Source organism: Carcharhinus amblyrhynchos, chromosome 3, assembly GCF_965287045.1.
Source record: "Carcharhinus amblyrhynchos chromosome 3, sCarAmb.v2.hapA, whole genome shotgun sequence".
Lineage (NCBI taxonomy): Eukaryota > Metazoa > Chordata > Chondrichthyes > Carcharhiniformes > Carcharhinidae > Carcharhinus > Carcharhinus amblyrhynchos.
The window spans coordinates 121,627,842-121,641,647 of record NC_137326.1 but is presented as its reverse complement, the minus strand read 5'-3'; the positions used below and the strand labels follow the sequence as shown (position 1 = coordinate 121,641,647).

The following is a 13,806-nucleotide window of genomic DNA, read 5'->3' as shown; positions in this document are numbered from 1 at the left end:
TGGACTGTGGGAGAAAACCGGAACAGTCGGATGAAACCCATGCAGACACGGGGTGGGGGATGTGCAGACTTCACACAGGCAGTGACCCAAGTGGAAACTGAACCCAGGCTCCTGGCGTGGTGTTAACCGCAGTGCTGCAAGAAGTTTCACAACACCAGGTTAAAGTTCAACAAGTTTATTTGGTAGCATGAGCTTTCAGAACGCTGCTCCTTAATCGAGTGAAGAGTTCAGTTCACAAACCAGACAAGAAAGTTCATTCTCCAAGGCGACCTTCAAGACACACGACGATGCAGAATTGCCGAGCAGAAACTGATAGCCAAGTTCTGCGCACATGAGGACGGCCTCAACTGGGATCTTGGGTTCATGTCACACTATTTGTAACCCCAATTTGCCTTGGCTTGCAAAATCTCACTAACTGTCCACGCTTGAGACAATTCATATCCCTTTAACTTGTACTTAATCCTCTCTCCACTCACATTGTCTGCATCTGTGAAGACTTGATATTCTGTTAAGACTCGCATTCCAGCCATTATTTTGTAATTGAGTTTGTGTCTATTAATCTCTCCCTCAACATCAACAAAACGAAGGAGATTGTCATTGACTACAGGAAGCATAAAGGAGAACATCAATGAGGGTGAAGTAGAAAGGGTCGAGACCTTCAGGTTTTTAGGTGTCCAGATCACCAACATCTTGTCCTAGTTAAGAAAGCCCATCAACGCCTCTATTTTCTCAGAAAACTAAGGAAATTTGGCATGTCAGCTACAACTCTCATCAACTTTTACAGATGCACCACAGAAAGAATTCTTTCTGGAGCATCACAGCTTGGTGTGGCTTCTGCTCTGCCGAAGACCGCAAGGAACTACAAAAGGTTGTGAATGTAGCCCAATCCACCATGCAAACTAGCCTCCCATCCATTAACTTTGTCTACACTTCACCCTGCCTTAAAAAAAAATCAGCCAGCATAATTAAGGACCTCATACACTCCAGGCAAGTCTTCCATCTTCTTCCTTCAGGAAAAAGATACAAAAGTCTGAGGTCACATACCAACTGACTCAAAAACAGCTTCTTCCATGCAGCTATCAGATGTTTGAATGGACTCACCTTGCAGTAAGTTGGTCTTTCTCCACACTCTAGCTATGAATGTAATAGTACATTCTGCACTCTCTTGTTTCCTTCTCTATGAACAGTATGTTTTGTCTGTATAGCATGCAAGAAATGATAATTTTCACTGTATGTTAGTACAAGTGACAATAATAAATCAAATCAAAAATCTGATCTGTTTGTGAACCTGACTCCTCACTCACCTGATGGAGGAGTGGAGCTCCGAAAGGTCATGCTACCAAATAAACCTGGTGGGTTTTAACCTGACATTGTGAGACTTCTCAGTGGGCCCACCCCCAATCCAACACTGGCACCTCCATATCAGGGCAACCTGCAGTGCCACCATGTTGTTGGAGAAGAAGTCTTATTACAGTTATTCAGCTTATTGGTGATATCAAACCTGGAGTACGGGGTGCAGTTTTAGTCTGACGTGTGGAGTTTGGTGAGAACCCTTTGCTTTAATACATCGGAGCCACCTGCCTCACACCGGCTCCCTTCCCAAACCGATGGGAGGGGGACTTGCGCATGCGCGCCACTCCGCTGCGGGGCGGGACCGGACGCGCAGGCGCGTGCTGCAGGCCCCGCCTCTCTCCCCTCCCCCGCCCCCACCCCTACCCCCGCCGGCGGATGTGAAGGATGCAAGATGTACAGTAGGCGAAGGCTGGCGGCGAGTCATGGCGGAAGAAGATAAAGCGGTTCGCATCTTACAGAGCCTGAGGGGCAAAATCTGTGAGTTCTCATTCACTTCGATTTCACTCCCCCCCCCGCACCCCCCGACCAACATTTGCTCATTTGCCTCGACTCCCTCCGGTCCGGCCTGGCCAGATTGAGGCCGAGGCACCGGGATCTGGAGTTGAGGCACCGCGGACATTGTGGAGGGAGCGAGTGAGAGAGAAAGAAAGCGGCCTGGGAGGCTCTGTTCAGGACCGTCTCCTGCTCTCCCCACCCCGCACATTCACCGAACTGCCTCTCTCTCCCCTCAAAAGCCCCCACGCCTCAAAAGCCCTTTCCCTCTAAAACTTCCTCCCCCTCTCCCCTCGAAACTCCCTGCCCCTTTGCCCCCCCCTCGAAACTCCCTGCCCCTTTGCCCCCCCTCGAAACTCCCTGCCCCTTTGCCCCCCCTCGAAACTCCCTGCCCCTTTGCCCCCCTCGAAACTCCCTGCCCCTTTGCCCCCCCTCGAAACTCCCTGCCCCTTTGCCCCCCCTCGAAACTCCCTGTCCCTTTGCCCCCCCTCGAAACTCCCTGCCCCTTTGCCCCCCCTCGAAACTCCCTGCCCCTTTGCCCCCCCTCGAAACTCCCTGCCCCTTTGCCCCCCCTCGAAACTCCCTGCCCCTTTGCCCCCCCTCGAAACTCCCTGCCCCTTTGCCCCCCCTCGAAACTCCCTGCCCCTTTGCCCCCCCTCGAAACTCCCTGCCCCTTTGCCCCCCCTCGAAACTCCCTGCCCCTTTGCCCCCCCTCGAAACTCCCTGCCCCTTTGCCCCCCCTCGAAACTCCCTGCCCCTTTGCCCCCCCTCGAAACTCCCTGCCCCTTTGCCCCCCCTCGAAACTCCCTGCCCCTTTGCCCCCCCTCGAAACTCCCTGCCCCTTTGCCCCCCCTCGAAACTCCCTGCCCCTTTGCCCCCCCTCGAAACTCCCTGCCCCTTTGCCCCCCCTCGAAACTCCCTGCCCCTTTGCCCCCCCTCGAAACTCCCTGCCCCTTTGCCCCCCCTCGAAACTCCCTGCCCCTTTGCCCCCCCTCGAAACTCCCTGCCCCTTTGCCCCCCCTCGAAACTCCCTGCCCCTTTGCCCCCCCTCGAAACTCCCTGCCCCTTTGCCCCCCCTCGAAACTCCCTGCCCCTTTGCCCCCCCTCGAAACTCCCTGCCCCTTTGCCCCCCCCCTCGAAACTCCCTGCCCCTTTGCCCCCCGCCCCTTTGTCCCCCTGCGAAACCCCCCTCCCCCCGCTCCGTCCCCCCCCCGAAACCCCCCTCCCCCCGCTCCGTCCCCCCCGAAACCCCCTTCCCCCCGCTCCGTCCCCCCCGAAACCCCCTTCCCCCCGCTCCGTCCCCCCCGAAACCCCCTTCCCCCCGCTCCGTCCCCCCCGAAACCCCGCTCCGTCCCCCCCGAAACCCCGCTCCGTCCCCCCCGAAACCCCGCTCCGTCCCCCCCGAAACCCCGCTCCCCCCGCTCCGTCCCCCCCGAAACCCCGCTCCGTCCCCCCCGCAACCCCGCTCCGTCCCCCCCGCAACCCCGCTCCGTCCCCCGCTCCGTCCCCCCCCGAAACCCCGCTCCCCCCGCTCCGTGCCCCCCGAAACCCCGCTCCCCCCGCTCCGTGCCCCCCGAAACCCCGCTCCGTGCCCCCCGAAACCCCGCTCCGTGCCCCCCGAAACCCCGCTCCCCCCGCTCCGTGCCCCCCGAAACCCCGCTCCCCCCGCTCCGTGCCCCCCGAAACCCCGCTCCCCCCGCTCCGTGCCCCCCGAAACCCCGCTCCCCCCGCTCCGTGCCCCCCGAAACCCCGCTCCCCCCGCTCCGTGCCCCCCGAAACCCCGCTCCCCCCGCTCCGTGCCCCCCGAAACCCCGCTCCCCCCGCTCCGTGCCCCCCGAAACCCCGCTCCCCCCGCTCCGTCCCCCCCCGAAACCCCGCTCCCCCCGCTCCGTCCCCCCCCGAAACCCCGCTCCCCCCGCTCCGTCCCCCCCCGAAACCCCGCTCCCCCCGCTCCGTCCCCCCCCGAAACCCCGCTCCCCCCGCTCCGTCCCCCCCCCGAAACCCCGCTCCGTCCCCCCCCCGAAACCCCCCTCCCCCCGAAACCCCCTCCTGCCTCTGTCCCTCCCCCCGAAACCCCCTCCTGCCTCTGTCCCTCCCCCCGAAACCCCCTCCTGCCTCTGTCCCTCCCCCCGAAACCACCTCCTGCCTGTCTCTCCCCCCGAAACCCCCTCCTGCCTCTGTCTCTCCCCCCGAAACCCCCTCCTGCCTCTGTCTCTCCCCCCCCGAAACCCCCTCCTGCCTCTGTCTCTCCCCTCGAAACCCCCTCCCCTCGAAACCCTCTCCCCCTCTCTCTCTCCCCTCGAAACCCCCCATCATCCCTCTCGTCCCCTCAAAACCCCTCGTTCAAATGCCCCCCTCAAAAGCCTCCTCCCCTTCCTTCGCCCTCAGTACTCCCTCTCCCACACAAAATTGAGAGCGTTGATCTTTTGGGATAGATAGAGTTTAACAAACCAATTCTTTTTTAATGTAACAACTTTGTTTTTTGTGCTGGATGTTAACAGCTCCTTGACTGTATTTGTGCCTCAGCTAGAGTTGTTTTCCCAATGGATTTTTGAGAACATTGCATGTTATATTGCAGGAATCTGGTTAATGTGCTCAAATCGATTGATTGTACACTTTTTCTGTCATCCGTTTGCGTTAATGGCAGTGCTGCAAGCTGTGTGAAATCTTGGTCCTTTCTAATAGTGCCATCACTTAAACTAAGTGAAAATACTGGATTGTTAATGTTCCAATATCCATTTATTACTTGCACCACTCTGTTTCTTGGCTATTCTGTGTGGGTACCATTATTAAAGTTACCAAAAGAGAAAAGTGCTGGAGAATCTCGTCAGGTCTGGCAGCATCTGTAAGGAGAGAAAAGAGCTGACATTTCGAGCCCAGATGACCCTTTGTCAAAGTAGGCGAAGGCTGGTGGCAAGTCATGACAGGAGAAGATAAAGCAGTTCGCATCTTGAGCTTTGACAAAGGGCCACCTGGACTCAAAGCTCTTTTCTCTACTTACAAATGCTGCCAGACCTGAGATTTTCCAGCATTTTCTCTCTAGGTTTCAGATTCCAGCATCTGCAGTAATTTGCTTTTAACCATTATTAAAGTTGTCTGGCTCTGAAGGTAATAACATTTAAGATACATTTACTTGTGAAAGTATCCTTTTGTTCTACTGCAAAGCTATTTTAAATTTCATGCTAATACCGTGAGGTTAAGAGTAGTAGATTCATATTGTGCAAAGATGTTTCACTCTCTTGGTCTACTTGTTCTATTGACGCACTCAATTGAAGTTTATCATTGTAGCTCAACAGTTATTGCATATTTATTCACTTGTATTGCCAGGAAATATGCATAAAGTAAAAAGAAAATGTGCATTTCTATAGCACCTTCTCAGGAATTCCTAAGTGCTTTGCAGCTAATGAAATACTTTCTCAAGTGCAGTCATTGTTGGAATATAGGAAATGTTGCAGCCAATTTGTGCACAGCAAGATTTCACAATCAAAAATGACAGTTGGGTGCTAGTATAGTGAGGCTGATTGAGGTATGAATATTGACAAGGGCACTGGAGAATTTTTCTCTCAGCGGGTCACGTCAGTATTGTAACTGACATCCTGTGTGACTCTGATAGAGGTAAAGTATCCTTCTACCCTCTTATGTAGAAAGGACTTTGTGTCCTTTCTACAGCCTTTGGCACAGTTGACCAGACTATCCTCCAGTGCTACTTCACTGTTACCAAGCTTGCCTTATTCTAGTCTTACGTTATGTAATTGTGGCCAGAAAGTTAGTTGCAATGACTACTTTTCCTGCTCCCACGTTATTATTTCTATTACACCCCCCCCGCCCCCATTTCTCATTTCCATGCTACCCCTTGATGATGACATCATCTAAAAGCCAGAATTAGTTTTCACATGTATGTTGATCACATTCAACTATACCTAACCACTACCCTTCTCAACTCCCCTGTTGCTGAGTTATCAGGTTTTTTTATTTGACTTACTAGGTGTAGCAGCAGTGTCACTGTACTAATAATCCAAAAGGCCAGGCTAATGACCTGAAGACATGGCTTCACGAGCCATCATGGAAGCTGATGGAATTTAAATTCAAGTAATAAATTTGGAATATAAAGCTAGTTTCAGTAATGGTGACCATGACTGTGGTTCACTAATGTCCTTTTTATAGAAGGAAATCTGCCATTCTTTACTGGTTTGGCTTACATGTGACAGCAACCCCACAGCAATGTGGCTGACATTTAACTGCCCTCTGACACGATCTGTCAAGCCTCAAACCACTCAGTTCAAGGCCAACAGTTGAGCACAGGCAACAAATGTTGCCTTGTTAGCGATACCAACAATGCCATGAAAGAATTTTTAAAAATCCATTGCTGGATAAGGAACAATTTCCTCTACTTAAATGTTTGGAAAACCGAAGCCATTGTCTTTGGTTGCTGTTTGACAGTTGACCCTTGGCAAATGGCTGAGGCTAGCTCAGACTCTTCAGAATCTTGTTGCCATTTTTTGACCCAGAGAAGAACTTCTGACCACATTCTGCGCCATGTCTAAGACTGCCTATCTCACCTTTGTAACATTGCCTGACTTCGCCCCTGTCATCTCATAGATGTCATAGAAACCCTACAGTGCGGAAAGAGGCCAGTTGGCCCATCGAGTCTGCACTGACCACAATCCCACCCAGGACCCACCCCCATATCCTTACATATTTTACCCACTAATCCCTCTAAGCTACACATCTTGGGACACTAAGGGGCAATTTTTAGCTTGGCCAATCAACCTAACCGGCACATCTTTAGACTGTGGGAGGAAACCGGAGCACCCTGAGGAAACACATGTAGACATGAGGAAAATGTGCAAGCTTCACACAGACAGTGACCCAAGCCAGGAATCGAACCCAGGTCACTGGAGCTGTGAAGTAGCTGTGCTAACCACTGTGCTACTGTGCCACTCATTTCCTGCTGAAACCCTCATTCTGCCTTGTTAACTCTCGACTTGATGATTCCAGTCCTTGGCGGCCAGCAAGGAATGCTGGCCGACAGCATTCTAACGTCCTTCAGTTTAAGCTCATTCAAAACTCGGTGGCCACGTGCTTAATTTTAATTTTTCTTGTTGCGATGTGATTTTGCTGGCAAGGCCAGCATTTATTGCCCATCCCTAATTGCCCCTTAAACTGTGTCTTGCTTGGGCCATTCCAGAGGGCAATTAAAAATCAACCACATTGCTTACTTTATCAAACCCCTTTCATCTATCATCTTTGTGCTTACTGTTCCACAGTTATTCTTGGTCATACAACATGTTGGTTTTAGAATTCACAGCCTGGTTTTCAAGTCGCTCCATGATATCTGCACTCATTTAACTCTGGCTTCTTGATCATCCCCAGTTTTCATTGTTCCACCATTGCAAAATACTCTCCATGAGCTCTTCTTTCTTTTAAAATATCCTTTGTTCTCTACCTCTGACCAAACCTTCGGCCATCCACCCCAACATCACCTCATGTAGTTCAGTGCCTAATTCTGCTTTATAATGTGAAATGTCTTGGGATGATTTCTTACATTAAAGGTGCTGTACAGTTCATCTAGAATGATAATATGATGTAATAACCGTTAAAATAAATATTTTTGTGTTGCTTGTGATTTGTGAATTCCTTAGCATTCATAATATGGATTTGAATAAATACTTAAATCAGCACTCTGAAAATGCTAAGGTAGTTATTAGTCAACAATGTGTGCTTTATTTTGAGTTCTATTTCATACCAATATAGAATAAATTCTAATAGGCAACATGAATATTGGGCTTGGATAGTTTATTATGCTTTTATTGCAAGGAAGGTTGTTTCTTGTGTTCTTTCCATTAAATAAAGAAGTGTTGTCTTCATAGAAAAGCTTATTTCTCGAATCATAGAATCCTAACAGTGCAGAAGGAAGCCATTCGTCTCACTGAATTCTACACCAACTCTCCAACAAAGCATCCCACTCAGGCCCCATTCCTGTAGCCCCATATGTTTCCCCTACTAATTCCTGTAACCTACACATTTGAACACCTAAGGGGCAATTTACCATGACCAATCCACCTAACCGTAACATACTTGGACTGAGAGAAAACTGGAGCACCCGGAGGAAACTGACGCAGACACGAGGAGAATGTGCAAACTCTGCACAGCCACCCAAGGCTGTAATGGAACCTAGGTCCCTGGCGCTGTGAGGCAGCAGTTGGGATTCTTTTCATTTTTGGAGATACTGGTGTTGGATTGACTAACTGGCACTCTCTGTTGAAACCATTGTGTTAGGACCACTAATGCTTTGGTGATTAGCACCATTGTAGGAGTTTAAGGCCTGCAAAGGCTTTCCTTTTATTTGAGTTCGCTGGAACAGACTCACAGTCCGTGGCCATTATTACCTTTAAACGGCTGCTGCAAGGCATCAGGTGACTAGCTGGAGACATGTTAGCTCACCCATTGTCCTTTTGAAAAAAAGTATCGTAGAAACTTAATTAAATAGTCCAGCTGATGAATATATTTTATCTTTCATGTCTCAACCGTGACAGCACTGTGATGGTCCTTGTTTAAGTAATATATTGCATCTTATGACTCTGACTGCTTTTCAACCTGCCTGCTGCAGCCTTTTATATGGTTGACTACACAATCCTCCTTTAATACCTGTCTTCTGTTATCTAGCTGAGTGGAGCTGCGCTTGCCTAATTTCATCCTTATCTATTCAATTGTGGCAGAAAATCATCTATAACGGTTTCTATTCTCACTCTCACACCATTATCTCTGTAATCCCTCAAGAATTTATCCTTGTTGCCCCTTAAATTTCTTATCTTCATGTTGTCTTTCAGTGATATATTTTGAAACACTTCAGTTTCCATCAGAATTGTTGTTTTTTGGATGAGATGTTCAACAGAAGTCCTGTTCTCTCAACTGGACTCAGAGAAAGTCCATGGCATTATTTGAAGAAGAGCAGAGCAGTTATCTTGGTATCCTGACCAGTGCTTATCCGTCAATCAATATCACAAAAACAGATTATCCGGTCATTATCACATTGCTGTTTGTGGAAGTTTTCTGTGTGTAAATTGTTTAGAAGTCTCTCAACACTGGATTAAAGTCCTGGACTTTTGGACTTTAACTTGGTGTTGTGAGACTTACTGTGTTTATGCCAATCCAATAGCAGCATCTCCACATCATGCAAATTGTCTACCATATTTCTAATATTGCAACAGTGACTACTTCAGAAGTACTTTATTGGCAGTAAAGAGTTTTGGGGTGTAAAATGGAAGGTAAATGCAAATTTTTTTTCTGTAGAAATCTCTGGACTCTTCTGCATCTACTGTTTCACTCACTCCACCATTCGAAGCACTATGCTCTGAAATTCTGTCTCCATCACTTGTTCTCTCTCATAAAGATGTTTTTTAAAACCAGTCTTTTTGAGCAAGCTTACAGTCATCTGTTCTTAAGTTTCCTTGCCTCAATATCTTCTCTGAAGAGCTTGGGACCTTACATTATATTAGGTACTATATTATTTCAAGTTGTATATGTATTTCATTTTGCTGCATTTTAGCCAAGAATTGGTGCACAGCTTTTCAAACAAAAAATAATTTGCCGAACACTTGTTAATGGGGATAGTGGCCCTTCAACGCTGCAACTGCAAAATACTTATCTAAAGTTATTTTTCAACTGTGACTTGTGGGATAAGACTTGCAAGACAAGTCTGCGTGTTTCAATTATGCTAATACCATAGACAATTTAAGACCATTCTCCTTTAGTTCAGATTTGAACAAAGCTGTAATAACAAAATATTTTGACCAGAAGATGAGAGACTGCATGGAGATTGACATAGGCTAAATACAGCAGAGATGAGAATAGACTAGAAGGGACATGATATCAATTGCAATCAGTGCCCCAAAAAGATATGTGCCTGAAAATGATTTGTGTTCCACCTGAGACTGGCAGTGGGGCCAACCACTGTGGAGGATTTAGCTGGCTCTCTTAAAATGAAATCTGCCGATATAGAACCAGAAGACTATGCGTTTCCTCTGGCAGGCTTGGTTCCCTCTGATCCTTCATGTAAGATTGCTAGCTTTGACGTTGGTGCTGTCAGCTGGCACTTTCCATCTGGTTCCTTAGGAGTTTCAGAAAAGGAATCAGAGCAACAGATACTGTTTGAGTTCAGAGTGCCGTTGAAAGTCTGTTCACCCTCTACTATTTTAAAACTGTTTCTGGGAGTTCAGATCCTGCTGACTGTTTTGAGCTGAAGTCCAAATGCTGTCTGCTTATTTTTCTCATTCCTTGTGTTTTTGCTTTGCTGTTGAAATATTTCCACTATGTCACCACCTATTTTGCAACTCAGCTTTTTTCCATGAGTAACATCTTGGGCAGAAAGAGAAGTGACCTGTTGTAGAGTTGTGTGCAAGCTCTTAACCATATTATTGTGATGTGTTGAATTACGCTGATATCATGGAAACAGCTGTATTTTAATACATTTGCTTTCCCTGTACTTTGCATACTGTAATGCATGTAAAGTATTTCTCGTTGAGTTTTACATGCAGTCTAGGCCTTCCGTTTCTGGTTTTGAAATGGTTGGAGCACGTTTTGCCGCTTCTCCTTTTACACCTCTTATTTTCTCAACCCCTTCATTCCATGAACACATTGTGCTTTGTCCCTTATGTACGGTGCACACAAATGGCTAAAATGTGATTTTGTCATCTTGGCTATGTACTCTTTTGTGCAAGACCAAGTTTGGACTTTTTGAAAATATTTTATTCTGTGAAAACTTCAGGATAATTGCATGTTTTTTGTTTTGGAAGTGGTTTTTGACATAAGTAATTCAGACTACATAGAACTTTGGCTTGTAATCACACAATTTATACCCTTAACCCTTCTCTGATCATTAGCAGTAATTATTGTGCTCAGAGAGAGAAATGTTTTCAAATTTGTTCTGATTTCTTAAAATTCCTCTGAGTCCAAGAGGGGACCTGAAAAGTTTTGATAATGTTTTGTGTAAGCTTTTCATGTTTTTAGAAAGTTGAGTTCAGCCATCTTAAAGGATAAATGTACAATGTGATCCTGAGCCATAGAGTAGAAAACAATGCTGGATCTCTGTTTAATTAACTACTTATCCTGCAGTTGCCTCACTATATTGTACCAGGTTCAAAGCAGATAAGGGGAAGAGAGGAATTCAGCCAGAAGCCCTGCTTCTTAAAGCTGTCCACTGAAATACAAGTATAAATATTGAGTGGGTCTTGATTATACTTCTTCCTGCTCTTCCTCTGCTGTATAAGCTGGCATGAATAACGATCACATGAGCTATGTGCAGATGATTGCCTGCACGAAGGGTTACAAGAGAAAAGAGGCATTTTTGGAGTGAGGATTAGTCCTTACATTTGCCAGGGCTAGGTTTCTGTTGATTTAAAGTATGATAGTGTAGTATGCAATTTAGGAGCGAATTTAATGTCATGAAATCTTGAGTTGCATACAGTCAAAGCCAAATATTTGATTCCCTCCCACACTCATTCACACCTTTTATTTCCCTGTTGTGTTTGAGGGATAATGACTAATCACATTGGAAATAAGAATTATAAATTGCTTCTTTTGACATCGAAATACACCATATGTCAAGGAGGTGGGTTATAAGGAGGCCATTCCACTAGTGCAAGGTGGAAAGGTGGAGGGAGAAAGGGAGATCATTCAGAACTTAGAGCCTATTTGGCAGAAGACATGGCTGCAAAGGGGATGCTATCCAAAAGATGCCACAGTGGGAGGAGTGAAGAATTCAGAATATTCCATCTGTTCCATCTAATTGATTTGTACAGGTTTCTTGTTTTCTTTGTATTTGCAATTTATATTTATGAAACCTAGGATCTCACCTATTCCTTCCACATTTTAAGATTTGTTCCAAACCCCGAAGTCTCTGCTTTTCTGCTCGATTTACTCTTGTTAATGTACATGTCTTTTTCTTAATCTTGTTCACTGTGCTTTTTACATTTATCTTTTGTTTATCTACCATTTCCTAATCTTTGTCACCCCTGCATGAAAACACTTGAGCACCCGACTTGTTCTTCAAGAGCAATATATCTTGTGTAGTTAGTTGATATCTTTTTAACAACAGCAGGAATTATGTATTAAAATAATCAAGGTTGTTTTGGCTCCTAACTCTTAGGTTAAATGGTTGGATTCTGGAAACAATGCCTGTTTGGGAGACAATATAAAATTGCTACTGGATGCAGTTTGTCAAGAAATATCACACTTGTAGCCTGATTTTTAAGGACCAGGCCTTTTGTGATGCTTCAGTACTTGAAGTTTACCAAATTTTCAACAGCCTTTATAGGAAGTTAATCCAGTTGTAATCTTGCCACACAGTATGATGAACTTCCTACCACATAACATGTGATAGCATCAGCTTGTCTTGTTTAATTGGACCTCTCCCTGCAAAATTTACTGGTATATCATGACCATTAATTTCACCTGCAGGTGTGCAAAACATGTGACAGCATCCTTTATACCTACGTTGCTTAGAATAGAATTATAGAATACCTACAGTGCAGAAGGAGGCCATTCGGCTCTTCAAATTTGCACCGACCACAATCCCACCCAGATTCTATCCCCACAACCCCATTCATTTACCCTAGCTAGTCCCCCTGACACTATGGGAAAACTTAGCATGGCCGATCCACCTAACCCGCACATCTTTGGAGTGTGGGAGGAAACTGGAGCACCCGGAGGAAACCCACACAGACACAGGGAGAATGTGCAAACTCCACACAGACGGTGACCTGAGCTGAGAATCAAACCCAGGTGCCTGGCGCTGTGGGGCAGCAGTGCTAACCACTGTGCCGCCCCTGACATTACTTATGTCAGGGGAATTTCTAATTCCCTCAGTGCAGCAACAATGTGTCGTTCTATAAAGCCTTTAACATATTAAATTTCCAGAGGTGCGTTACAGGACTGTTAGCATGCATTATCCTATATTTGTTTCTGCAAAATTAACAGCCATGTTTGCTTCATGACAATTGTAGCTACCTTTAAAATAATTTGAGATGTTCTAAGCACAAGTGATGCAATATAATAATGCAGTTTATTTTGCTAAAGCTTTTATTTTCTCAAATATAAATTAAATTTAATTGGGGGGAGGAATGCTTCACACCTTAATTGTATTTTAGGTTTTTACCTGACTATATTTCCCTCAATGTGGAATGCCATAAGCATAGATAAGGGTCATGGGTGGAGGGGGGACTGGTAATGTTAAAATGGCAGCGCTGACTCATTGGGCCGAAGGGCCTGTTTCCCGGCTCTTTTTGTTCTTTGTTGTTCTATATTGATGACGAGCACACTCAGCAGACTCATTAGTGTGCTCGCTACAGAGTATAGGAGATGTGATTGAGTAGTGATTTATTACGTTGGTGTGCATGCATGATTAACTTCAGACCATGACTTTGTGTTCAATGAGTTAACTATTGTGTGCAGATAATTTTGGGGAGTTGCCTCAGTAGTTTGGAAAAATTGTCAAATGGCAGCCAAACTCTCCTGGCGTTGGGAAAGAGGAGCCACATGTATTGTTCGGAAATTGGCATCTGTGAAGTGGCTCTATGCACCTGAAGATATGAAGGCATCAAGAAAATATGGGGCATTTATGCTTAATATCAGGAAATGAAATGTGGAATGCATTGTGCAAAAACTTGCAGGTGTGTTTTACTATTATCTTTGTCACAATCTCAGGAAGCAAGAGAAGTGCTTCAAATAGTCCATAAGAATGTTCATTCAGTTTTTGTTCACTGGGAGCAAGTTTTATCTTTTTACAGATCAGAATGTGATGCTTGTCTTAACTTTTAGCAAACATTTTTTGCAGCAGGCATTTTAGTGAGCATATGGATTTAATAGATTGAGTTATCTTAAATCTTTTTGAATCTCTGGCACAAATTGCTGATGGTGGGTCACTTTTTCCAATAGCTCTCTTTAACTTGTTGCATAATTGGT

The 13,806-nt window shown here is 46.1% G+C and overlaps 1 protein-coding gene across 1 annotated transcript in view; it reads left to right on the top strand.

Moving 5' to 3' along the window:
* Positions 1-1,722: 1,722 nt before the first annotated feature.
* Positions 1,723-13,806, top strand: part of rasa2 (RAS p21 protein activator 2) — a 123,662-nt gene continuing 111,578 nt past the window's right edge. The window contains exon 1 of the mRNA XM_080185906.1: positions 1,723-1,830. Within this exon, the coding sequence (XP_080042032.1) occupies positions 1,776-1,830 (55 nt within the window). The 5' untranslated portion in view covers positions 1,723-1,775. The remainder of the gene's footprint in view (positions 1,831-13,806) is intronic.